General features: G+C 43.8%; 4 protein-coding genes across 4 annotated transcripts; 2 read left to right on the forward strand and 2 right to left on the reverse strand.

Annotated features, from left to right (window-relative positions):
• The first annotated feature begins 7,917 nt into the window (after positions 1-7,917).
• On the forward strand, positions 7,918-16,650 carry LOC128310706 (ecto-NOX disulfide-thiol exchanger 2). Its single transcript, XM_053047409.1, has 5 exons — positions 7,918-8,082; positions 8,155-9,444; positions 11,949-12,055; positions 13,670-13,789; positions 13,854-16,650. Exons 1-5 carry the CDS (start codon positions 8,037-8,039, stop codon positions 14,592-14,594), a joined length of 2,304 nt encoding a protein of 767 aa, XP_052903369.1. The 5' UTR covers positions 7,918-8,036; the 3' UTR covers positions 14,595-16,650.
• A 140-nt stretch (positions 16,651-16,790) lies between these two features.
• On the reverse strand, positions 16,791-19,439 carry LOC128310707 (dynein intermediate chain 3, ciliary-like). Its single transcript, XM_053047410.1, has 3 exons — positions 19,053-19,439; positions 18,058-18,307; positions 16,791-17,992 (listed from the first exon to the last, which is right to left on the reverse strand). The coding sequence occupies exons 1-3, from the start codon at positions 19,437-19,439 to the stop codon at positions 16,806-16,808; spliced, it is 1,824 nt and encodes a 607-aa protein (XP_052903370.1). The 3' UTR covers positions 16,791-16,805.
• Positions 19,440-20,274: 835 nt separating this feature from the next.
• LOC128298249 (dynein intermediate chain 3, ciliary) lies at positions 20,275-22,341 on the forward strand. Its single transcript, XM_053033995.1, has 5 exons — positions 20,275-21,348; positions 21,420-21,833; positions 21,909-22,038; positions 22,111-22,194; positions 22,271-22,341. Exons 1-5 carry the CDS (start codon positions 20,275-20,277, stop codon positions 22,339-22,341), a joined length of 1,773 nt encoding a protein of 590 aa, XP_052889955.1.
• A 288-nt stretch (positions 22,342-22,629) lies between these two features.
• LOC128297810 (protein hold'em) lies at positions 22,630-24,223 on the reverse strand. The gene is made up of 2 exons (XM_053033511.1): positions 23,287-24,223; positions 22,630-23,217 (listed from the first exon to the last, which is right to left on the reverse strand). Exons 1-2 carry the CDS (start codon positions 24,194-24,196, stop codon positions 22,688-22,690), a joined length of 1,440 nt encoding a protein of 479 aa, XP_052889471.1. The 5' UTR covers positions 24,197-24,223; the 3' UTR covers positions 22,630-22,687.
• Positions 24,224-24,361: the final 138 nt, after the last annotated feature.

Genomic DNA, 24,361 nt, shown 5'->3' on the forward strand with positions numbered 1-24,361 from the left:
GCACAATCTTGAGAACTCCGTACGCGCGACGGCACCTGCTGACATGGCGCGCCATCGTGTGGCCAAGAAGTTTGTGCGCGGAATTGTACGGACATACTAGCAAGTCGATCACACTCTCGAAGTCGTCCATTTTCGGGACTGTTTTAGACGAATAATGAGCGTCAGCAACAGTCACCATGCTTTTATACAGAAACTTGGTCCGGTTTGGAGGAAAGGTACAGAAGCGCGTTGTTTCTCGCTCCTGTACGAAACCTCTTCTAACGGTTGGAAATTCCTTCCATTAGCAAACGGGCAGGTGTCTGGAGAGCTAAACGATCCAAGATGAACCAGGTAGCGTACAGCGAAGGCGCAGCGACGGTTCCTCGCTTTTGGGGGTGGAGTTTCTAAACGGACAAGCGAATAACACTGTCCAAACAAACCAAAATTGCCCACCGGATCTAGACATTCTTGATCACGCACAACACTTGGACCTCATTATCAATGGCGTCCAAGGATGTAAAATTGTATTTCCACGAAACTCCCAACTCTAATCATTATTCAATTAAGGAAAACTGTTCCGATGTTCCTACATCTCTGTCCCAAGAACTGTGTACACCTACAGTACGCATTCCGCTACAGGTAGTAAACAAAATTGCAACCTGTAAACTAGAAAACAACAATCCTTTTTCAAAGTTATCACAATACAAGTGAGCAGCCTCATAAGCCCACTCTTCACCCATTTAGCCCATTGACTCTTTTTGTAGCATTTGCCCTCTACCTCGCTAAATGTTTACCCTGACTAGAAGAGAAAGTTCTAATGTTTTGTCCTTGCAATAAAAATTATACAGAAAACACCCTTCGGAGCTTTGGTTTAAAAAATACCAATCCCTTCAAACGTACCTGCTACCGATGATGCGTGCCTGTAGTGTCCTCGGTAAGGGTAATATGATGTGTTTTACCTTGCTAATGTTTGCACACGTGCAACTGCACTCGTTTCAAAGTTAAGCTCATACAAAAATGCTACCAACGAGCAGGATGTGTACAGTTTTCATGTCTTCTTTGTACAACACACGCACCATCATTTAAATGGGGAAAAAATACAATTACTTCAGAAAATTTGTATGCCAAATCTGACCAAACAAACTGGGTAGAAAGGGAAAAAATACTGCATTTTTAATATCAAAATTCAACCTTCAATACGTGCACAAAAACCACCCCCTTTGCTCATATGTATATATCGATGCTGCTGCATCCCGTGCATCGATGTTTTCCAGCACGCAAATGGAAATTTTGTTTTGGTAGAATGTTTTTTTCACCTGATGCGATAGCGATATGACAAAATATTATTTTTCAATTTTCCATCTATCCGCGGCACCCTTTTCCCGGGTTTCCCGATTGTATAGGGTTCCACCGGAGTTCAATTATTTCCATCAATTCGTTTGTTGTTTTGAAAGAATCACAATTCGATTGCAGATGCACATATTTATGGTGTTTCCTTTTCGGAGGGGTTGTTTTGATTGACTGTTGATCGATTTTGGATGTTGGGCGAGTGGAAAAAAAAACACATAAAACTATTTCAGCTTTTTCACATGAAACATTTATTGATGAGATTTATTCCTAAACATGTTTGTTTGTGTTTAGCATTTTGCGTTGAGTTTATCTTTCTCCAGCTGTACGAATTCAAATCGCGTTAATTGTTGTATTTTAAAGCAAAAAATGTGACTTACTACGCCCCAAAACGAAGCACCAGAAACGAAACATCATTGAAAGAAAAATGAGGAAAATAAACTTACCAAACGGCTTCAAAGCGGGAGCTGGTGTAACAGAACACCGGTGCCGGGGTTTTTTTTAATTGAAAAACAAACCAAAACCCCCTTCCCCAGTCCCCAGGCCAGCAAACAATTGCGACGGATGACAACAACAAAAAATGACGGCCAACAGGATAAAAACACATGAAAAACCGAGTACCGGTGCGGTCGGGAAAAAAATTACTGCAGATTTAACAAATTAAAGTCCTATAAATTCCCATACTAATTAACCCGCGCACCGCAATCAGCCGGAATCGATTGGAGCCACCAAATGCAACAACAAACAAGGAGGAAAACCGCCAAGAAACAGCTCGAGATCCCGGTAGTTCGTTGCGGAGGTTCGTGCGAGACCTCGCTCGAATTATTTAAGCTGGTGGCCTCTGCGGAACACGCCCCAATGGGGGGATGGAAAGGGATACGGGGGAGAGGGGAAGGACTGAAGAGTAATGTGCCCTGCCCTGGAAAAGCCAGTTTCACACCAACCGCTACATTTCTCCATCGGGTACAATTATTGGTGGCTGCTGTTTGTGGCAGATTCCTTTGAAGCTCGACGCAACAGCCGGAGTGTTTCCAAAATTCTCCATCCAGCTTTTCACGGAGCTGAAGAGTTGGGAACGGGTATTCAGACTATGGACGAGCATGATGGACAAAATGTTTACAAATCAGTTGAGTAAAAATACGAACAGAATACTTTTTGCTTGAATATATTTAAAGCAGAAAAACTAACTGGAAAGTATTTGACATTAAAGTCAAGACAATTCCTAAAACACCTCGTCTAATGCACTTCCAAAAAGATTTCATGGTATTTCTTCCATCTCTTTCACAAGATCCTGAATGAAGGAAGTTACAACTCATTATTGAACGTTTAATCAAAGCATTGGCGATAAGATTTCAAATCTTTCATCTTTTGGTAGCAGTTTCGGCTCAAATGCCTGGACATCACAGAATTACACACATCTTACTGCTCCTGTTGTTCCTCGAGGGTCCTTTTCGTTTCCAGTAAGTTGAAAAATCAATATTAATGAGTTAGGAACGTAGAACCCTCCCATCTCGTCCTTTTAGTGGACCTAAGCTACCTCAAATCTCAGATTTCGTAGATGTGAGTGTATACTAGCACTTTTCTTTATGTTGGAGTTGATCAATGATATTTATTTATCAGTTTATGTCCCTCTAGTATCTCATTGTGATTTTACCGCGCCCCGATTATTGGGGTTCGTGTCAAAGCCCAAAAACCATTCCTTCCAGCACATCACAGCCCCGTTCCCTCGGTCTCTCTCTCTCTCTCTTGACTGCACCATCACAAATAGGACTGCAAATTATTGCTGCACCGCACACCGGACTGCACTGGACAGTGGCCGTTTCGCTTAGGTCAGGTCCCGCGCAGGCAAAGGACACCGCAACGTGCGTGTGTGTGCCGCCCCACCACGGCTGGTGAAATCAAAGGGCGATCCTTTTGTTCGCTCGAAGCAGTGCAATAAAGCGCAAGAAAAGCGAATAAAACGAAGCGAAACGACCTCGCCAGGGAGAAAATATAATATCGTGTCAAGCGATAAATGAGCACAAAAATCCCTTCACTTTTGGCAAGAGGTTACAGCATAAAGAAATTCTCCATCGAACACACACACACACTCCGATGCACATGCCACCCGCGGAAGAGTAATCCTTTGGTGTCGTTTCTTATGGAGAGAGCCTTCCCTCCCAAGGGTGTTTCTTTTCAGATTTTTTCGGTTACCTACCACTTTCTTTCGGTTTGGGGTAGCATGCAGCCGAGTGCAACGGGCACACGCATCTCGCGAACCTTTATCGCCCGGGTCAGGCCCGGGTGTCTCAGGTTTTGTGGTTTGGAACGGGTGGAACAGGTGGGACACCGCGGAACCGACATCACACACGGCGGTGCGGTCAAGTGCTGTGTGCTGTTTTTTTTTACGTGTTGACTCTGCAGGGCAACTTTTTTGACGTTGGGGTGTTTCCAATATTTTTTTTACCTTTCATACCGTTACACAATTATGAACACAAGACACAGACGACTCAATATACAAACGCTTGTAAGGTGTCATCTATTTGTTTAACGGCCAATCAACCTCTTTGTTGGGCTACACGTTTTAATATAATTAATTGCTGCAATATTAAACATATTAGATATACATTGTACACTTCACTAACGGTCAACGTCAACTAAAAATCGTTTTTCTTCTAGAAGTCTCGTCCCCATCGCCTGACCGTTTCGCTTTGGGCTTTTTTCCTACTGGCTGATTTGTCCAGCCTTATTCGTAGAATTCAGAATCCCTTATGTTGGTTGGACTAAATAACTTGTTTAGAAACGGTCTCGATCCGTACTTATATTCTCAGGATACAACTGATATCTCAATCTGGATCCTATTCTTTACAAGATCATCTAGATCTGATTTAGGCAATGAGTTCCTGAAGAATAGTATGAAACGATCTTCCTGGTTGGTTCGTCTGGTAATGTTCTTGATATTTAGAGTCCTCTCTACATTAACTGCCTAGTTCATGTTGAAGCTCACATATCAAAGTGTCCCGGTGTGCTATATTGATTTTTATATGTGCTTCTAAAAACTCCTGTTATACCACTACTTAATCACCACTATTAAATATCAATATCATGATTAGAAACTCCGAAAAGCACCCAATCAACGTGAACTCTCACCTTGCCCAACTACGCTTGATGTCTTCTGTACTATTCCCCTTCCTATAAAACGTGTGGCAGCTGAGTAATCTTGGAAAACTTAGAAGACTTTGGGCAAATTAATTTATAAAATAAAATATCTTGATGGTTGATATCACGATTAGAGAATGATTTAAAATAGTTTAATATTTCTTTCCAACCAATTGCTCATTGTCTGCATACATCCACGTACCATTTTATCAAACGTTTCAATTAAACCATAATTCATAAAAATGACTTTTGTAGCCGTAAGTATGTGTATAATTTTATTGCTTTTCCTTACGGTAATAAATCAGCTTTTTCTATTTCTCCTCGCATATGCAAGCTCATCTCCATAGCATCAACATTATCATACGGTTCACTACACGACCCTCTGCGCTTTGGTTTAGTTACCATCCGCACACACGCATTCAATACACGGCAGCACAGCTTTTCCTCTATTTTATGCGTTCCCACTTGTCGTTTTGTTTCTTCCTTTCTTTCTCATCAATCCGTCAGCCAGCATGGGATGGATGACGAATGATTTGGAATATTTTTAAATAAATTATCAAACGTTATTAATCGTCACTCACTTCAGTTCCCTTTTTCCCTGCACCGGTCACTTTAAACTTTTACTCCTTTCCGCTTGAAAGTGCTACGCGAATCATCATCGCGAGCACAAGCGAGTGCGAGCATGATAATTTATGAAACTTGCGAGCAAAAAAAAAACAAGTGGCATACAACTACATCGATCCAGAGCAAACGTTCGAACGACGAAATGTACCGGCATGTGTACGGGATGTCGGCATTTTGCTCGCCCCACTCTGGCACTGGCACAAACGTTTTCGGTGACAGAAACCGGTGCAGGCCGGGGGAAACAACCGACCGAACGGTGTGAGTGTGTTGATGCAGCTGGATGCATCAGTCATGAGATTGCAGCAGCATGAAATCGATGAAATGTGGCCTCGACGGGCGCGCTCAAGATGCATTAATAACTTAACTCGTCGAACCGCGCCGGGATGCGTCTGCCATCACGCCCAATCATCGCCAATCGTCGATGGATTTGATGCGCGCGCGAAACTGCGCTCACGTTCGGTTCGGTCCGTATCTCCACCCCGCCCCCGGGGGGTGAGAATTCCGCCCTGGTGTTAGGGTGTCATGTCGTGCGTGAATATAGATTCCGCTCAACGCACAAGCATACTAGAAGAAAAAAGAGAAACGAACACTAAACAAACGTCAAATAGAACTGCTCATCAGCAAACGGTGTCCCTTTTGGGAATGTTATGGAGTAATAAATTGGTCCGGTGATTGGTTACTTATAGGCAACTCTCGTGGGGAGCATTGGGATCATCATGGTCAAGGTGAAGGATTAGTTTAAGCGATGTTGATTATCTGGTCTTGTGTGTGGTTTGGTTGTTTTTAGTTGTTTTTAGTCTTTTTATCTAATGGACTTGATTATTGTTTTAATTGTTAATTATTTAATTATGTTTAACTATTTCTACAGTTTTTGTTTTCTGTCATTTCGTATAGTTTACTTTTTATTATATTGAATTTCTTTGGAGATGCCATCTTGAGCATCTTGAGTTAAATTGCATTTTACCCTGAAATATAATTGTGAAATTATTTTCAATCAATTTTTATCAACTGTAACCAAATCCTACATCATATTAGAAAATTTAAATATTGTGTTACATTTTTGCTTATTTGAGGCAAAAAAAATGATAACGAAAAATCACAAACAAGAAGAGCAAGGACATTCGAATCCTTAAGAAATTGCCGTTCATTCTTCTATCAAAACGACCGCAAGACACAAAACCATCCAGTACGATGTTGCTAGCCGGTGGGTACCGGAACACCAGCCGGTATATTATTTTTCATTTCCAGCCAATGTTGTTTTTGGCGTAGCCTTGCCTTTCCCGCTTCGGGGGGGGGGGAGATGGAACCACCACCCTAAAAGTCCAGCATGTTTTTGTTCGATCATCATCCACCCTCACAGGATGTGAAACGCATCCCAGGCAAGTCTCGTGCCATCCTGTGTGCGTGTGTGTTTAAAAGAACGCACCGGAGTGAGCGTACGTTAAAAGAGCGCGCCATTTTTCCCGCCAACACATGCGCAAAACGGGCATGTTTTTAGTACATCCCAACGGTTACGGACAGAGGGTACGCATGAAGTGGGTGCAGGCGAGTATAGACGGTACCGGATCACGTTTTCGTTTCAGTTGAAGGGAATTCAGTTGGAGGTAGGTTCCCCGAAGAACGGAACCGCCATTCTCCGGTTGGCTGTCCGTTAGGCAAAGAGACGAAACTAAAATATTTGTTCTACATGTCGAAGGGAAAAAATAACATTTCGATATTTTTTTAGCGACCTCACTGTATCCCAGTCACGTCACCACGATGTGCCGCTCGCATCCACACAAGTTTACCAATCGAAGAGAACTTTTTTGTCCATCCTGCTACACCGGGAACAACCTCGGCACAGAATATTGCATCTCCCCCATTCTCTCCCACTGGCGTCCATCGCGCTGTATCGTACATGAGGGCGACGAGACAAAAAAGGGGATAAAGTATACAGCTCGGGGATCTCGAACCGGACAAAGTAGGGGATAGGTTTTATCCGGACAGGCTTTTCTCTTTCTGCCCCAACTTCCCAATGACGCCGGCTGAGTTTGTTTTTCTTCCATTTCTGTGTCGAGAAGAATGATGTTTTTGTTGTTTTTCGCTCTGTTCCCGAGGGGAGGTTTTCACTTTTCCTCAATGGAAAGACGGTGAAAATTTTACTCTGTACATGATGTGTGATGCAGAACGATGTATTTTTGTAGCTCTTTTTTCAACGATGTCCTTATTACTCAAAGGTAGATGATAATACCAAACCTAAATGTGCTAGTATACCTTAGTTTCTATATCATCCTCTCCTACTTCATCCTTATTGTTACTGTTCCCTTATTGTGTTATTTCCGAACAACAACAGTAGAACTTATATGAATTGTTTTCCAAATCTACTATTCATCTTTTTATAATATGCATTCATTATACAAATACTACATACACATTTTCATTATAAGTTTAATTGTTGAAATAACATTAAAAAATACTGCAATAATCGTTGATATTCAAGCACTGCAGTAAAACGCATGGAAATCAGTTCAAACGCTTCAATCTCCAAGTGAAGCTTGCTTTAAAGGACCTGTTGTTTCCGCCAACATCCTTATTTTACTTAGTTTCAATCGTTCTTCTTCAAATTCGAACCCTAATTCCAACTCTGAACTGTGTATTGTATACGCTCTATCAATAACGACGATGCATCGGTGTGCGTGTGCGCGGTTTTCCATACGAGAAATGTCAAAAAGGGTGTTCTTGTTTTGGAAAAAGGGACTGCACAGACAAAACTAGTGAAAAATTGAGATTCCTCTGTGCATCTAGTCCATGTGCGTAGTGGGGAAAATGATTGCATAAAACTTTTCCATCCCGACAATAAGTCTCTGACGACCGTGGTCGGGTTTGTTCGTGGATTACGTTGCGGTTGTTCCCGTTTCTCATTTGTAATTCAATATCTCATCGGTGGATTTGCGAATCGCAATCTCGTGATGTCGTTTTCCTTCAACCCTTTAGCTCCCGGGCTGCATCCGATGCGTAAGTACAGGAAGGATTTAAGCCGTAAAATGTGATTTTCGCTTTTTATGTACATTTCGTTTTGTTTTTTAGATCCACTTCTATCGGGTGGGGGTGGTTTTCTTACAGCTCAACAATTAGGAGCACCACCCACACCTGCCAATGCTGCGCTTATAGCTGGCATAAACAATAAGCCTCTTGAGTTTAAAATGAAACCGGTCCAGAATGGTTCGGGTGCAGCACCGATGGAGCTGGAAACGGTAAACGAACACGAAACGATCAAGGACAATGGAAACCCGTTGGTGGCGCTGGAAAAGGCACGCGAGGAAAGCATAAACAAGAAGATGCTAGAAGAGTTGCACAAGCAGCACCAGAACCAGTTGCAGCATCCTAACGGTGGTGAATTAGTTTTCAACCAACTACTGCAGCAACATCAGTCCCCACACCACGGATTTATGATGATGCCGGGTGTCATGAACATGGTGGACGGTTCATCCCTTATAAGCATGCAACCATTTCCGATGATGGCACCAAGTGCGGAATTATCCGGCGCATTAAATGGAACCGCCAACACTGTCCCGTCTGTTACCGCAAATGCCTCTGGTGCTTCTGCTACCGGTTCCACCAACGTGGAGAAACCTGCATCCGCCAAGGAAATAATCTACTGCAAAAGCTGCACTCTATTTCCACCCAACCCGAACGCACCAGCCCCTAAAACGATCGAACGTCCCCCTGGGTGTCGGACGGTGTTTGTCGGAGGACTTCCCACCGGCATGACTGAGGAGGTGATGAGAGAAATTTTCGAACGGTGCGGCGAAATTACCACGCTACGGTTGTCAAAGAAAAACTTCTGCCACATTCGGTACGTGTACGAGGCGTCCGTTGATTCCGCCATCTATTTGTCCGGCTATCGGGTGAAGATTGGCAGCAACTTCACCTACGGTGGTGGTGGCACGGAAGCGAAGGAGCCACCCATCTTCGGGGTACTGCACGTAGATTACGCACAGGCCCGTGACGATCAGTACGAGTACGAGTGTAAGCAGCGAAAGTTGCAGCGCGAAAAGCGACACCGAGAGCGACTGGAGGAGGATCGCTTTCGGTCCCTTTCACCACAACCCGTCGTGCACTACACGGAGCACGAAGCCGGTTCGGTGGCGGAACGGTTAAAGAACGACGAAACGTTTGCGAAAGCCGTACAGACGCTTGTGACCTGGCTAGAGCGGGGTGACTGCAGCAAAAAGAATGCAAACAACTTCTACTCGATGATCCAGAGCACCAACTCGCACGTACGACGGTTGCTGAACGAGAAAGGCGTGTGCGACGAGGAGCTCAAGCGGGCCCGGGAACAGTACCGGCGGCAAACAAAGGGAATGCTAGCACAGTGTAAGTACGCTGCATGGATATTGCCATTTACTTGTACCAATGATTTTAGTCCCTTTTGTTGTGTCCAAGTACTACCTACTAAGACCGCACATTCGATTCCGGGCATGTTGTGACCCGGACAAGTACTGCTGCTATTATGTTAGTCTACCTTTGTTACTATTACTACTTACTACTGCTGCTACTACTATAGACATTTTACATCTTTGGTTGCGTTTCGTGTGAGTTGTGTTGTTGTGTAGCTCGAAAACATTCATATCGTAAGTTTTAAGGTGAGAAGAAGCGATTATATAGCTAGGACAAGGAAAAATGTGAATGTTTACTAGCATATCATGCTCTACAGTATTCAGATCCAGCAGATTTTGCTCTCAGATACCTTGAGGAGATATTCATTCAAGCTTATAACCCTTCGGAAGATCATGTAGCGGGATGTTGCCTTGTTTTTGTCTTCAGTATTAATCTCTCATGTGTCAGATTCTCACATTTTTCTATTGTACTCGTCTTTCTGGAAGTCTTATTACTTTCTCAATGTAAATCCTCCCTTACTCTCCCCGATTGTTCCCTTCCCCACACTCGAACGTTTCGGAACAATTTTTTTCACACTACACACTCAAAATATCATCGATCACATGCACGCGAACTCTCGTAGTGTTTTTCGTAGTCCTTCCATTCGATCGGTTGCTTCTAGTCAGAGGAAATCGTGCAATCAAGAAAAAGCATTAAGAAATATCACCAAGTGCGTCACTACTACTGCGATTTCGAAGGTACTGTATGTTCGCTTATCAATTCCTCCTGGACTATTAGAACGCCATTTGCCCCCATTAGGTGTCCACCAATGGGAAGGGACACGTCGAGACCGGATCTCGATCGGTTAGGCGTAACGCATCATTTGGTAACGCTCCAGCATACGCAAAAGCTCATTTTCTTCGACCATTCACTAGAAATGTTAATTATTTCCCCCGTTTTCCAAACTGCTTTAAATGTACCAATCACAAACATCTCTCGGGCGAAGCTACCAATCCGTTCCATACATGTAAACGCAAAACGTTCTCGTTCGAAACCAAAGGTATGTAATGCTCGGCAAACCCTACTGCAAAGTATGTACAGTAAAAAGGCTCCAAAGATGGTCAGTTTTGGCGATAATACCGTCTGTTTGTGTTGACTCGGTTCAGTTTGGTTATGTGTGTACATTTACTATTACGAGCCAGAATCCATTTTTCTCCACTATGGAAACGTTTTGGAAGTACGATCTTATGTTATTTGCTTTCTACTAAAATATCTCTGCAATCGTGTGTACAGCATTCCTCGTCTAGCTGGGTATGGGAATTGGTGATGGTAACGAAAACTGGTTGACGCCTGTTTACTTCATTTGGTTTTGTCCTTTCGAGACTTTTAAATGTCAATATTTAGTGATAAATAGTAATAGTTTTATGGTGTTTTATATTTTTGTTTATTTGTAAGGGATAGTATCTATTATGGCTAGGTATAGTTTTACAGGCTAAAATTACGTCACTTTTAGAAGCTCTACATTTATTTCTGCTTCAAAAATCTTCATTCTGGGATGTTAAATGATTTCACTAATTAGAAAAAATGTGTTTTTCTTTCGTGAAATCTTCATTCATTTTCGTTTTGCTAAGTACACTAAAGTACGATTTTACATCGTTATGAGGTCCTTCGATGTTAACTTAAATTCGATCAGTTTAAGATTTCGTACACAGAGAACCAGAAATAATCAGACAATTTTGAAAGCAAGAATTTATGTTAAGTGTTCTAGATGTGATCTGTTGGCTGTGATAGTTCCATTTGTACTCGATCTTTTGGGTTCTATTCACTCTTTCCTCTTTATATCATAGCACTCGTCCGCAAATTTCTATACTTTTTCGTGTAATATTATACGGGTTTTAAAATTATTTCTGTTTTAATACCATCGCAGTTTAGTTTGAATCAGTTGACCGGTAGTTACATGTAAATAGGATAGGGTTTCTTTGGTGTATCCTTTACTTGACTGTGCTTCTTCCATATCATACTTATGCCCTTACTTCACGTACTGCTCGTATTTTTTTTAATTAAGAATAAAAAATATCAATCAATAACAAAGACACGCACCGCGGCGAATGTACATCACAAAGCTGAATTTTTCTTACTAAATTCTCAATTCCACTCCCATATTTCGCCAAAGCCCACTGCGATGCGTTTGATTTGGTGTTGTATGTAGTGTATGTGCGAGCGTGTTGCAAAACAAAATGTCACCATATCCCATCGATAGATGGCGCAATGGAGCACCCATCCCCTAGCGTAACTACAGGGCTAGCAACATATGTATGTGCATCGGTGGGCTGAAACAAAATGCATAACCCGAATCAACTTTGTTCGCCCCATCGCCAACGAAACTACTCTGTTGTTTACCTTTTCTTACCTTTAAATCTCTGTATACCTTTCTGCCACAAGACAACAATATCTCTATCATTGTTATTACTATTATTATTTTCCACTTCACTTCGATTCAGTCAGTCAGATTGAAAAAGTTTTCAATGCGGCCAGTCACAAGAAGGTTTGGGATCATTTTACTAAAGCCCAAAGAAAAAACATCGATGCGTGGAAGAAGCAGTCACTGGTATGTATTGAACGCTAGTATTTCGTCTCACTGGGTTTCTTCTCTTTCCTTTGCTCTCTAGAGTATCCTTTCATAATTTTTAGTTTTTTAATTGTTTTCTTTCTCGTTCATACTAATGTGTTGTTGCGGTGTACTAATGTTTCGGTTGAGCACTTTGTACATAGAATAAGCATATTAATAGATTGTGTTGGTTCTTTTGTTTTTAGTGTTTGCTCGCGTGTTACTAACGCTTTATTTGTTGGGTTGTCATATATTTTCCATTGTTTTGCTTGTTTACTTTCATCGTGACTAACCTTAGCTTTCATGTAACATGCAATGTTATCCTTTTAATATAAATCCCACTTATTTCACATTTGAACTGAATGCTTTAAGACCATTAGATAGAAAACGTAAACTTGAAGTGATTAAGCGAATTTTGTAGAATTGTATTATTTATTGGTATGTTATGTTATGTTTGTTAAACTTAATGCCTGTGTCTATCATTGAACAGCTATGAGTGATTGATTTCAAACCCTTATTGTAGAAACACGGTGAACATTTATTTCAAAATATTGCCGCTTTACCAACGAAGTAAAAGTAGAATAGAATTTCTTTCACGGTAGACAAATACTATGCAACCGCCTGGTAACATCTAGTTATATGTGTGTGTGTGTGTGTTGTATCCAATATGTTGCAGAATTTGATCAAAATCATTCTAGTGCGTGCAACGTGAGTACCTTGTGCTGTGAATGTTTTGTATAGTTTGTTTGGTCATTCTACAACCGTGGCTGTTTGATCAAATTCTGTCCCATGCATATCCTATATGTCTACGAAATGTATGGAACATCCTTCGCACCTACGGGAGTGCACAAAAATGCGAAAGTAAGATAAGTTGTTACACCAGATTTACTGAGACAACAGCCATTAAACAGCTGTTAAACGATAACAGAATACTGTAGTAATCCACACCATAGAAACTAAACGTTAACCATAGAGTGTGTGTTTATGGCAAGTGCTCGAAAGGAATTGGAAAGGCTTGTACGCAGCAAAATCATTGAAATTCACGTACACAAGCTTTCCATTCCTGCAGAGATTACTGCGAAGGTAAGTGCAGGCGATTCAAAGTTACACAACGAACCGGAACATTTATTCTCCCTATTTCTTAGAAGACGACACAACCAAGAGAAACTTAATGATATTTGCAAAATCAAGAATCTTTCCGTACGCTCCGTTGATACTGTTTTTTTGTTGCTTCGAACAAAATATGTCTATATAGGTTTTATGTTCAGTATCCCATTTTCGCACCATGTTTGCATACAAATTTGCGAGAATTTACTTATAGCTTACAAAAACACAATACAAATCGGTGGATCCGAAGGGTCGATAGGAAAGCAAAATGACGCAAAATATGTCCTCGTTTCATCTGCATTTCCGTAAATGATATAAATCTTTAGCTATTTTCTTTGTTGCCTATCAGTATGAAGAGTATACAAAAAAGTAAAGAAACATTATGCAGCTTCGACCTGCATAATTTGCAGCTAATCTAATTTATATCATCATTCTCTCTACTACTTCCTGTAAAATGCTTCTTCTGGTACCGTACCTTGGAACCCCCGGTGCCAAACGCCGCAACAGGACATAAAGTGTGTTCAGTTGGATGATTACCCCGATGAGGATGGGATGGATATGTCCGACGACGACCATTCGGTTTCATCGTTACCATGCAAAAAGTCTCGCTGGGAGCAAGATCATAAGGTAAGCTAACGAAGTCGATTAACATTTATTTATGGCACACACTGTACCTACCATTTGTCGACAGGATCACGCTGTCGACACGGAACGGGGCACTTCCGACACGATCGACCCTCAGGCAACGCACGACAGCGAACTAAAGATGAAGATCCTGCACATTGAGGTGCTGCAGGAAACGATTCGCAACCTGCAGACCCAGCTGCTCGAAAATAAAGCCAAAGAAACGGAAAGGCAATCGCGCATCTGCGAGCTAGAAGACGAGCTGAAGGATGCAAACGTGAAGCAGCTGCTGCTAAAAACGAAAATTGCCACCACGAAGGCGGCTGCTTCCTGTGCTGCGAGCATTTCATCATCGGGCAAGGGTGGAGACTCGGAGAGTGAGGAGTGTGCCACAATCAATATTGCCCCGGATACGGGCCCGTCTTTGAACGCTACCAATCCGGCCATCGAAATGGTGTGCAAAGCAACGGTCACAACCGGAACTAGCTGTGAGATGGTGGTTGGTGAACCGGCAGCCATCGCACCGAACGAGCGGGAAGCCAAAATACTTGCCTTCGCCTCAACATTTCTTATGATTAACCCGCTCGGTGTGCCACTGGAACAGATCTGGGCGTACGTCGGCCAGTATGTGCACGAAATGAAACCAAAGGAACTGGAAGAAACCTTCGCTCGCTATCAGGAGCTTTTCGAACGGTGCAACCTACCGGTTAGTAGTAACGATCAATTGGGCGCGGTACAAAAACCCAGCCCGGTGATCAAATCTAGTCCTTGTTATAGATTTATTGCCCACAAATCACCCGTCAAATAAGTCATTCAGAAGAGTCACGCAAAGAACACTCAAAATGATCGCTTTTAAAGCTCACCGATGATCGGTTTATGTTTTAATTAATAGATAGTTTGCCGTACATTAAGCCACTGGATTGCAAACAATAACTTCACTTAGTGAGGCGTAATTATGTCGACCTTCGGGGCCCCACGATACTTACGATAAATCGCTTTAAGTTCAAGTGTATTTGCTTTTAAGCAAGGATAGCTTACGAAACAGCAGTACAATTAGTTACGCTCCTCTTTACGTACCTCATGCGCATCTAACCTAACTTACCATAATTTTCTTTACCCTTATGCATTGCTTTTTACCAGAAATAGTAATAATGGGTAAAGTGAAACAAAGGCGCCATTTAGTCCCATTTTTATACTCACCAATCAATACTCGCTTAGCCCCATTTTAATCGTACTACTAATGCTAGGCAGCTTAAAGCATTATGCAGTGTGTATCCGTTTAGGTCCATTTTATACATCATCAAACTTACAATGTCTTCCTCGTTCGAGAGCATACTTCGCACAGCATCGGGCTGACACTAGTCCGGTGGAAGAAGTGATGTAGTTTTTGCTTTAGGTTGTTGTTTTTCTCTCACAAAATAAGAGACAAAAACTTTTCGAAAAACGAAAAACCTTTCAAGCGAACTATCGTACCAGTACCGATGTGACAAGCGTATCGATACACAATACTCGGTTTCAATTGAATTTAGAAGAGAGCGGAAAAATGTACCCTTTCGCAGACGAGTATAAGTTTTCATAACTAGTGTTATTTCTAATGGTTAGATAAAAGTATACAGAGGATAACACATTAAAAAACCATCCTATATCAAGAATCGCAAAATGATAAGGATAGCATAACGTTTAGTCCTTTTTTAATAGCTGTGTATGTTTGTGATGTGCAATGCAAAGAATTGCATTCTGTTGTTTGTTTCTCGTGTCATTCGTGTTCGTTTAACGGTCATACTCGTTTTGTGCACATTTCAATTACGTATATTTATTAGCATAGTGTTATAGAAAAAAAATTAATTCTAAATTGTCCCGTTTAGCTGCTATTCCTGCGATGCGTCGCAGGAAGGCAATACTTTTATCACCCAAAAGCAACTGTTCTCGTAACGTATGTACAATGGCAAACATACGTAAAACTTTAGCGTTAACTCCATGTGTGTAAGGTTCGAAATGCAAACCCAATACTCAATTCAATCTACTACCGCAAGCTGTAAGCGTGCAGAAAATAGGCGTTGCGTTATCATTATGTCTATTCTATATCCCAGTATAACCCCTCTGCTAAATTGTAAACGGTTAAAACAAAACATTGTTTACTCCGTTTAACGTACAGACGGGAACACTTCATAACCTTGGTAGTGAATACTTGTGAAAGCATCATTTTAATACCAGTCCTCTTTATTGTCAATTAACGTGTTATACACTAAAAGAAAAAATCGAAACAAGCTTCGTTCGCCTAGGGACAGCTGCATCTGATGAGTGAGAATATCTATATAATGGAAACAGCAAACAAACAAACACAATAATTCGACGATCGATGAATGATGTACTGATAGAGGTTGCATACTCCGATGACTGCAAGCACGTTTTTTATAGGGTTGTCTTTTGGTAGTTTCACAAAGTACTTTCTAATACTAGCTAATTGAAATGTAAACGTTAGGGGGCGCTAAAGAAGCGCGGTGCTATGCACCGGCCGCATAAAACACCTGGTACGCGAAGGAGAACATATTAAGCATTAAGGTTATGTAGTATCCTGGCAGCTCAACACATCCGTGTATGCGTACCATTGCAATGCTCTCAATATTGTCTAAGCAAACACACATAGTCCTACCATAACTAGTCTCGGCGTAGCGCCCTTCCTGTTTTGTATCTCGATTATTCAAAAAGTTACTTAAAAAAATGCCATATTATACTGGATATATACCATTAACTCTTTTACACTATTGATCTATTGAATTACCGTTGCAAGCAACACATTTATAACACGGAGAGAACGAAACAAAAGCAATCTTATCGTTAACCCTCACTTCTTAAACCGCTGGGCAAGAGTTCCCACGCATTCGATTGTTTAATCCTTCTCATATCGAACGGTAGTCGTTTGTATTTTCTTCCCGTTCAGTTGTGTTGTTTGGCGTGAAAAGCAAATGTTCAAATTTTCGTACAATAAAACAATAACAAAAACTCGATACGAGACCGGTTAGCGCTTCTCCTTTTTCGCTTTCTTGTCCTTGGCAAGCAGCGTGACGCCCGTGTCCCGCATCCGGATGCCCTTGAGCGTGTTCTTCAGACTCTTCCGGCCGTGAATTTTCGTCCAGAACTGGTGCATCGCGTCTGCCACCAGATCCTTTTCCTCCTCCTCAATCGAGTTCGCGTTGTCCATGCGCAACTGGCGCCTCATACGTTCCCGCTCAAGTTCCTTCTCCTTCAGCTTGATCTCCTTAATCTTTGCCTCAAGCAACCGCTGGCGACGCATCTCACGCTCCAACATTCCGGACAGTGCCGGTTTGTCGTTGGCCGAACTGAACGTCAAGTTGTCAGAGATCTCCGTCAGATAGATGGCCCCGTTGTCCGTCCCGTTCGCGATCAGCTTACCCGCCTTGTGGACTCGCACGGACCAGAGCGGTGCGTCGGACAACTTCAGACGTAAAACCGGCCCATCCAACCGATGTATCACATCCCATGCATCCATGACGCCGTCCATCCGACAGATAAACACCAACGAGCACCGGGTCGGGCTCCATATACCGCACGTCAACTGAACCGCGTACTCCTTCGTCCACACGATCGGGTTATCCTTACAATCTTCCGTCCAGATCTTCGTCTGCCAGTCACCGACACTGATGTAGTTCTTGATGAACAGTGGATTTCGTTCCACCGAGTAGATCGGCCCCGTGTGTGCGTAAATCTTCGACTGTATCTTGTCTGCCGGCGTTTTGTACTTTCGGCTGCAGCTGTAAATCATGCCATTCTCCGTCCCGACCGTGTACTTGTTCGGCATGGTCGGTTCAAACTCCACTGCGCACACGCCGAAGCAGTGACGCGGATCCTCCTCCCGGCACTTTGCATCCTTGGGCGCTAGGTTCAGAAAGTCGTACGGTTCGGCAAGATTGCGCAGGTCCCACCACAGGATACGCCCATCGGTCGAACCGGAAAGGAACTCGTTCGTTGTCTTTGAGCTCGTCCAAAGCACACGCGTTACCACGTCGTTGTGGCTCGCTTCACGCTGGGTTGTCTCCACCGGGGTCCCGGAAGCTCGTATATCCCAGATGGCCACCTGTCCCGAAAACAATCCACCGGCCATCTGAGTAGGATCCTTAAAGTTATACTCCAAACAGCGCGTCTGATAGGGCGGATACAGCTTCTGCAATGGGCTGTTTGGATGTTCTACGGAACGCAGGTTTGGGTAAGTCGTCTGTTGTCATTCTACAGTACATTCAAATTCCTCTTACCAATATCCCAAATGTAACAATCGGTAATGGCTCCACGCCGCTGTCCAATGTTACAGTGTGCCGAAGCGAAATGGTTTCCTTCATCCGACCAGCAAATGTACGTACAGGAGCGCTTCTCTTCCAGATAGTCCTTGTACACGTGTACCGTTTTCGACGTAAACTGTTCGATCAGCTCGTGCTGCTCGATGTCCTCAAAGTAATTCTGGTAGATGTTGCAGGCATTGTTTTGCATTATTGCATGATCCATCGTCTGTGATCGTACCAATGATAACATTCAAATGAGAGATAAATTGTAATGAATTCAGTAGCAATCATTCCAAAAACATTATTACTAAAAGACCTAAAGTAAATGAGATCGTACAAATGATAAGAGTCGTCAATCTGTGACAATATTAGGTTCTGCTGCAACGGAATTTCATATTTAAAATGTTTTTCTTGCAGAAAACTTCACAAAGAAATGACCACATGTCGCGTGGAGCACTAAGTTTGTTTCCTAAAGACTTTCTTTTTCCAACGTTCTTGCCCATTTCCTTGATTGACAACTGATTTCAACTTTGTCCAGGCAACTCTTCAACACGATAATGTTACCCAATTTCAAGGGAACCTTCAGTTCCCAGCGAATGCAAGCCCTATAAATATAGGTTTGGCACGGTTTTTGGCATGATATCGATTACCTGCCTCCAGAATATCATCCTTTTTCGACACTCTTCACTTTCGTCGACGGGTGGCAAAAAGGTGAAGCCTTTTCCATGAAATAAAGCGCCACATTCAACGCGAAAGCTTTAACTTCCTGCATGGCATATCTGTTTTAGGTGTCGACGTTTTAAAAATCGCGTGCCGGCCACAGACAGGTACCATTCGTTGAAAGGAAAAGCTTGCGATGGGTTACAGAAGCGCACATCGACTAAAAAAAACCTGGAAAAACATCCGAAATATGGAATCCGGCTGCAAGCAAGGTTTGCCGAAAGAATCAAACGGTTTTGAACGAACCCTACCCTGGTGAGACCTCGCAACTGCTGTACGTAAGCTTCACTTTTCTCCTGCTTCCGGCGATATCGGGTCATCAGCTCCTCGTCACGGAAGCAGTCAATATCTTTGGGCCAACCGCCCTCCACATGCGTAATGCCGGTGTGCACCAACCGGTTGTGTACCGTCCACACCGGTGTGTTCAGTATCCATCTCGTGCTCTGGGTACCACGGTCGACTGGATTCTGTATCTCGTACTGCTTGGCCAGTGTCTTGTTACCGACCAGCGTTGCTTGCACTTCGTTCTCCTCCTGGAAGTTCACCGATTGGCGGATATCCTTCCGGTCGCACATCACCATGTACCGAGTCCAGTTCTGATCCATCTGGCTGGTACTGACGTTAGTGTCCACCTTCATGTTGATGCTTTGTGTTTACTTCTCACACGGCAGTGGTAAGTGCAACAGGTACTAGCTAGATGCCTGTGCGGTTACGCGTATTCGCAAGATGAACGTGCACTGCTAATAGCAATGGAGCGCAAGATGCACACGTGCGCTTTAAAAAACCACGTGCTTTGATATTTAAACTCTCGCACTACGGCGAAAACACGACCGTTACCGAACGGTTCCCGATTCTTTCTGCTGTGCCCTCGTGGGTCACCAATCGTGCCTGCACTTTTTGGCGCCAAGCGTTTCCATCGGGCATGTTTGATCGATTCAGCCGTTGGTGTACGGTACGTGTCAGTAGTGACGACCGGAAGAAACGCAGCTGATATGCAACCGGTGCCCAAGTTTATAATTATACCAAGGCCATGCGAAGGATTTAGTTCACGGAACATTTGTTTAGTTTTTCGAGTTTTTAGATAGTAGAGATCAGTTTTATTTATGAAGGAACCAACCCGTACAGCATTTGGTTTTCCAAAGATGACGGAAACGCTTGACTCTAATGCTATTACTATGGAAACAGGGTTATGGTGTACGCGTAGTAACCGTTTGCGTACCCTTAACGACTGGCTAACTTTCTCAATCGCAGTAAACAACCTTGACAACTGTGGAAAATTCGTGCCTTTCTCTAGACGAAAAGGCGACAAAGCCTGAGAATTTCTTTGCAGATAAATTTCGTTCAATTCATGCTGAGTGCGCTGTAAAATTATCTTCAACATCTTAATATCTTCATCAACTTCACCTTCCAGAAGACGAAATACTTGCCATCCTTAGCCGTACCCTCCAAAGAAAGTGTTCTTAAAGTACCGAAATGGATATACAGTATGTCTACCAGAAGGAACGTCGCGAGTTTGGTAAACAGTGTCTGTTTTCCGACAAGAATAAGGTGGAATTTTCCGAACCGGCCAACCATGAACTGTTTCGGGAATACATTCTGCGTGATCCCGTATCGATTGGTACGCAGTACAGCCGCCAAATGGCTATCAGTGAGGCAAACACCGAGAGCGCGGAGTACGAGCACCACGGTATCCTGCACTCGGAAGGTGGCTGGCCGAAGGATGTGAACTACCTTGACCCGGAGCAAACCGTCCGTTACAGACGGAAGGTGGAGAAGGATGAAAACTACATCAGCCAACTGATGGCGCTGACCAAACCGATGGAGCACTGCATCTTCCAGAATAATGCGGTCAACATCTACGAGAAGTACTTCGACGATCTTGACCCCGCTCCACTGATCGAGCGTAGCAGCTCGCGTACGCTGAACGTGTACCGTGATCCGAGCATCTACAAGCAACCGGTAACGCATCTATCCTGGTCACCTGACGGTGGCACCAAGATTGCCGTTTCACACTGCAACATGAACTTTGGCGAAGTGCTCGGTAAGGCGGTCTGCTCGTACATTTGGGAGGTCGAGAATCCGAATGCTCCGTTGCTCCGTTTCAAGCCCATCAGCTCAATGATCTGTCTAGAGTACAACCAAAAGGACCCGACGACACTGGTTTGCGGCATGTACAATGGGCAAGTAGCTGCCTGGGACACACGGAACGAGCAAGAACCGGTCATGATCAGTGAGCGGGAGCATTCTCATCGTGCACCGGTCAATTCGGCACTGTGGATTAACTCGAAAAGTGGTACCGAGTTCTTTTCCGGTTCGTCCGACAGCCAGGTGATGTGGTGGGATACACGGAAGCTCTCGCAACCGATCGATAAGCTGCTGATGGATCCGATTAAGGCGGACGAGCAGGATCTGTCGCGTTCGTACGGTGTTAGCTGTCTCGAGTACGAAACTTCCATACCGACGCGCTTCATGTGTGGCACAGAACAGGGCATGCTGTTTTCCTGCAATCGCAAGGGGAAATCTCCCCAGGAGAAGATTGTGTTCCGGGTAAGCATTTCCGGTAGGACTTCGTTCAGTTGCTGTCTTCCAGTAAGCTAGACTTTGCCTTTCCACTCCAGATGCAATGCCACACAGGACCGATCTACGCGCTGACCCGCAATCCGGCGTTCGTGAAGAACTTCCTTACCATCGGTGATTGGATCGCGCGAATTTGGTCAGAGGACTGCCGGGAGAGTTCGATCGTCTGGACGAAGAATCACGACGTAATGCTCACAGATGGCGCTTGGAGCCCAACGCGCTACTCGCTGTTTTTCGTTAGCCGCGTGGACGGTGTGCTAGATGCGTGGGACCTTCTGCAGCAACACAGCGAACCGACGCTTAGCATCAAGGTGTGCGACGAAAGCCTAAAGTGTCTGAGGGCACACGAATCGGGCCGGTTGGTCGGTACGGGAAGTGTGAAGGGTGCTACGTTTCTAATTGAAATGTCCGAAAACATGACATCCATACGGAACGATAAGCCACTGCTAACGGCGGTAAGTAGACAAGCGATACGTTAGCCTGTAATAGTATTAACGGTAATACGATTCGACCTCATTCCTCTTACACAGATGCTTGAGCGTGAAAACCGTCGCGAAAAGATTCTGGAGGCGAAGTCACGCGAGATGAAGCTAAAGGTGCGTACCTTGAACCGCCAGGACGAACATACGGAGGACAAACCGAAACTATTCCAGTGTCGATGTAAGGGTTTCTAATGCCGCATTGGGTATCTTTCTACAAGACTAACTCTTGTTTTCCCATTTTTTTTTTCAGCCGCCTGTGAAGCTGCCGAGCAGGAATACCTGCAGATGCTGGAAAAGGAACGGAAATCGCGCCATCCGGAAGAGTATGAAGAAGGTAAGTCTGTTTTATAGACAACCGTCTCAATTCTGCTTCTACAAAGTTCCGATTCTTAAAAATCTTTAAATTCTAGAGTATGATCCAAAGAAAGTTCGGAAGCCCTACAAACCGGAGAACTATGAGTCGGACGGTGAACATGAGTAGGAAAAAACAGTAGAGACGAAACGTGTGCTGCCTTCTTCCTGAGGTGTAAAGAAAATCATTGCTATAGGATGGATCAAATCCATGCCTAGTTTGTACAGTTTTTAACACCGTCCAATACCGAAATTTTCAAATTTTAACATTTTACTCAATCATCTCTCTTCTTCCCGTACTGGGTTGAAACAATCGACAAATCTCATGTAATCAATACTATCAACGTATGTAGAGACACAACTAAAGAAAGAGCGTAACGGGCGATCAGCTTCTAGGTATTTATTGCAGTAAGGTTAGTCGTGAGCTTCAAGTTTATTCAAGGTTAACACGGACTTCCGGTCTCGATAACCTCGTTTCAGTATACCTTTAACTTTTCTTCCACTTCAGCCGGATCGGCAATGGTACAATCAACGATAGAAAACAGATTCTGAAATCGTACCGCCGAGCGTCTTTTTACAACCAGCCGAACAGCACATCGATCCAGCAGAAACTTCCACTTTAGCAGTGTTTTTTGTTCGGCACTTTGGCGCTCAAATGTAGCCACATCGCAGTTGAGTACGGTTTCAGCCACCCGACTAACCATCCGACAGCCGGTCAACGTTCCAGTGTGGTCCGTAATGTCGACGGTAATGTCGAAGAACGACTCTCGACCAGCACCTGGTGTATGCCCTGGACAGTCGTATTTGGGGCAAGCTATATCCTGTCCACGTACAAGCGTGCGGCAGTGCACACAACGTTCGCTTACGACCCGGGAAGAACCGTCGAGGTCGAGTCGAGTAATTACTGCGTAGCAGAGGGCGGTAAATTGATCCCGCTCCTGAACGCTGTCGCCTTCAGTGCGATCGTGTATCTGTTGCACGGTCATAACCGTGTTAATGGTGGACGCTAAAACAATAAAACCGAAATGTTAGTGTACAGTAGACTGTTCATGTAACAAAATACTTAGTACTCAACGATCAACAGCACCAGATGACAGTGAGCAGACAACATCTATGTCCTGCTTAGGAATGGTTTGCGCATGTTTTAATAGATTGCTCAGCTGTGGCAGACTGGGATCCTGCGTGATGATCGTCTTCCTATCCATTGCCAGGCAGATGGTTTTGTAGTAATCGCTAAACTCCACTCTAGCGTCCACTATGAGTAGTACAGTCTGCAGAGGGGTCCACCGCTCGGACCATCTTATGTAGCTGTCGGACCAGAATTTCATCAGCACACCGGAATGACTGCAGTCCATCAGTACTACCTCGCGGAACGATTTCACCTGGTTAGTTCGCGCCACTCGAACATCCCTTTTTGCACGTAACGCACGTACAACCACGAGCACGTTGAACGTTTCTCCATTGCATCCGGAACCGCTGGCTACTATGTCTGCCAGCGGTATCGTGGTACCCGGCTGCACTAGCGGCACCTTAAGCAGAGCCCTAAATCGTTGCGTGTCCTCGTGGCGTGTTATTTGTGCAACCTGCGTCTGATCGTTTATCGTCAGGCAGTACGGTGATGTGACGGTCGGTGAGTACTGTTCGGATCTTCTGAACATTGTGGAAGAAACCTGCGGCCGGTTCACATTCACAACATCCCCAACCTCAAAGGAGTTATCGTACTGTGTGATTGTATCTGGCTTTCCCCAAACGGTACAGTTGATCGTGTCACGTTCAGAATCGCGCAACGTCAGCGTTATTACACCACGTGCTGTTTCGATGCTGGTATCGTTCGATTCAGACTCGAAGTTACCACGGCTTTTTGCTTGGCTGCTGAAAAAGCGCGGTTCGCTCTTAGCTATCACCACAGCGACCAGAATAAAGTGACGAGTCTCGTCGTTGATTTGCGCGATTGTTTTAACGGTCGAAATTTCGGACGACGTCATCTCGTTTGCTGAACCGAACTGGTACTATGGCTGGCTATGTATCGGAACGAGCTTTGCAAACGTTAATAGCTTGCCTTGATGGATTGTAAAATATGAAAATGTATAGAGTGTGTCAATGTCCATCACATACTAGACTCAAATCTCTTTGTAGAAAACAAAGCACAC

The sequence above is a fragment of the Anopheles moucheti genome, chromosome 2, assembly GCF_943734755.1.
Source record: "Anopheles moucheti chromosome 2, idAnoMoucSN_F20_07, whole genome shotgun sequence".
Classification (NCBI taxonomy): Eukaryota; Metazoa; Arthropoda; class Insecta; order Diptera; family Culicidae; genus Anopheles; species Anopheles moucheti.

Bases quoted from the DNA above. Each gene is read 5' to 3' on its own strand.
- LOC128310706 (XM_053047409.1), top strand. From the start codon at position 8,037: ATGTCGTTTTCCTTCAACCCTTTAGCTCCCGGGCTGCATCCGATGC. The intron at 8,083-8,154 runs GTAAGTACAGGA...TTTGTTTTTTAG, and splicing joins TCCCGGGCTGCATCCGATGC to ATCCACTTCTATCGGGTGGG. The intron at 12,056-13,669 runs GTATGTATTGAA...ACGCCGCAACAG, and splicing joins CGTGGAAGAAGCAGTCACTG to GACATAAAGTGTGTTCAGTT.
- LOC128310707 (XM_053047410.1), bottom strand. From the start codon at position 19,439: ATGAAGGTGGACACTAACGTCAGTACCAGCCAGATGGATCAGAACTGG. The intron at 18,308-19,052 runs GTAGGGTTCGTT...GTACGATCACAG, and splicing joins AGTTGCGAGGTCTCACCAGG to ACGATGGATCATGCAATAAT. The intron at 17,993-18,057 runs GTAAGAGGAATT...TGCGTTCCGTAG, and splicing joins TTGTTACATTTGGGATATTG to AACATCCAAACAGCCCATTG.
- LOC128298249 (XM_053033995.1), top strand. From the start codon at position 20,275: ATGGATATACAGTATGTCTACCAGAAGGAACGTCGCGAGTTTGGTAAA. The intron at 21,834-21,908 runs GTAAGTAGACAA...CCTCTTACACAG, and splicing joins ATAAGCCACTGCTAACGGCG to ATGCTTGAGCGTGAAAACCG. The intron at 22,039-22,110 runs GTAAGGGTTTCT...TTTTTTTTTCAG, and splicing joins GAAACTATTCCAGTGTCGAT to CCGCCTGTGAAGCTGCCGAG.
- LOC128297810 (XM_053033511.1), bottom strand. From the start codon at position 24,196: ATGACGTCGTCCGAAATTTCGACCGTTAAAACAATCGCGCAAATCAAC. The intron at 23,218-23,286 runs GTTGAGTACTAA...TTATTGTTTTAG, and splicing joins GTCATCTGGTGCTGTTGATC to CGTCCACCATTAACACGGTT.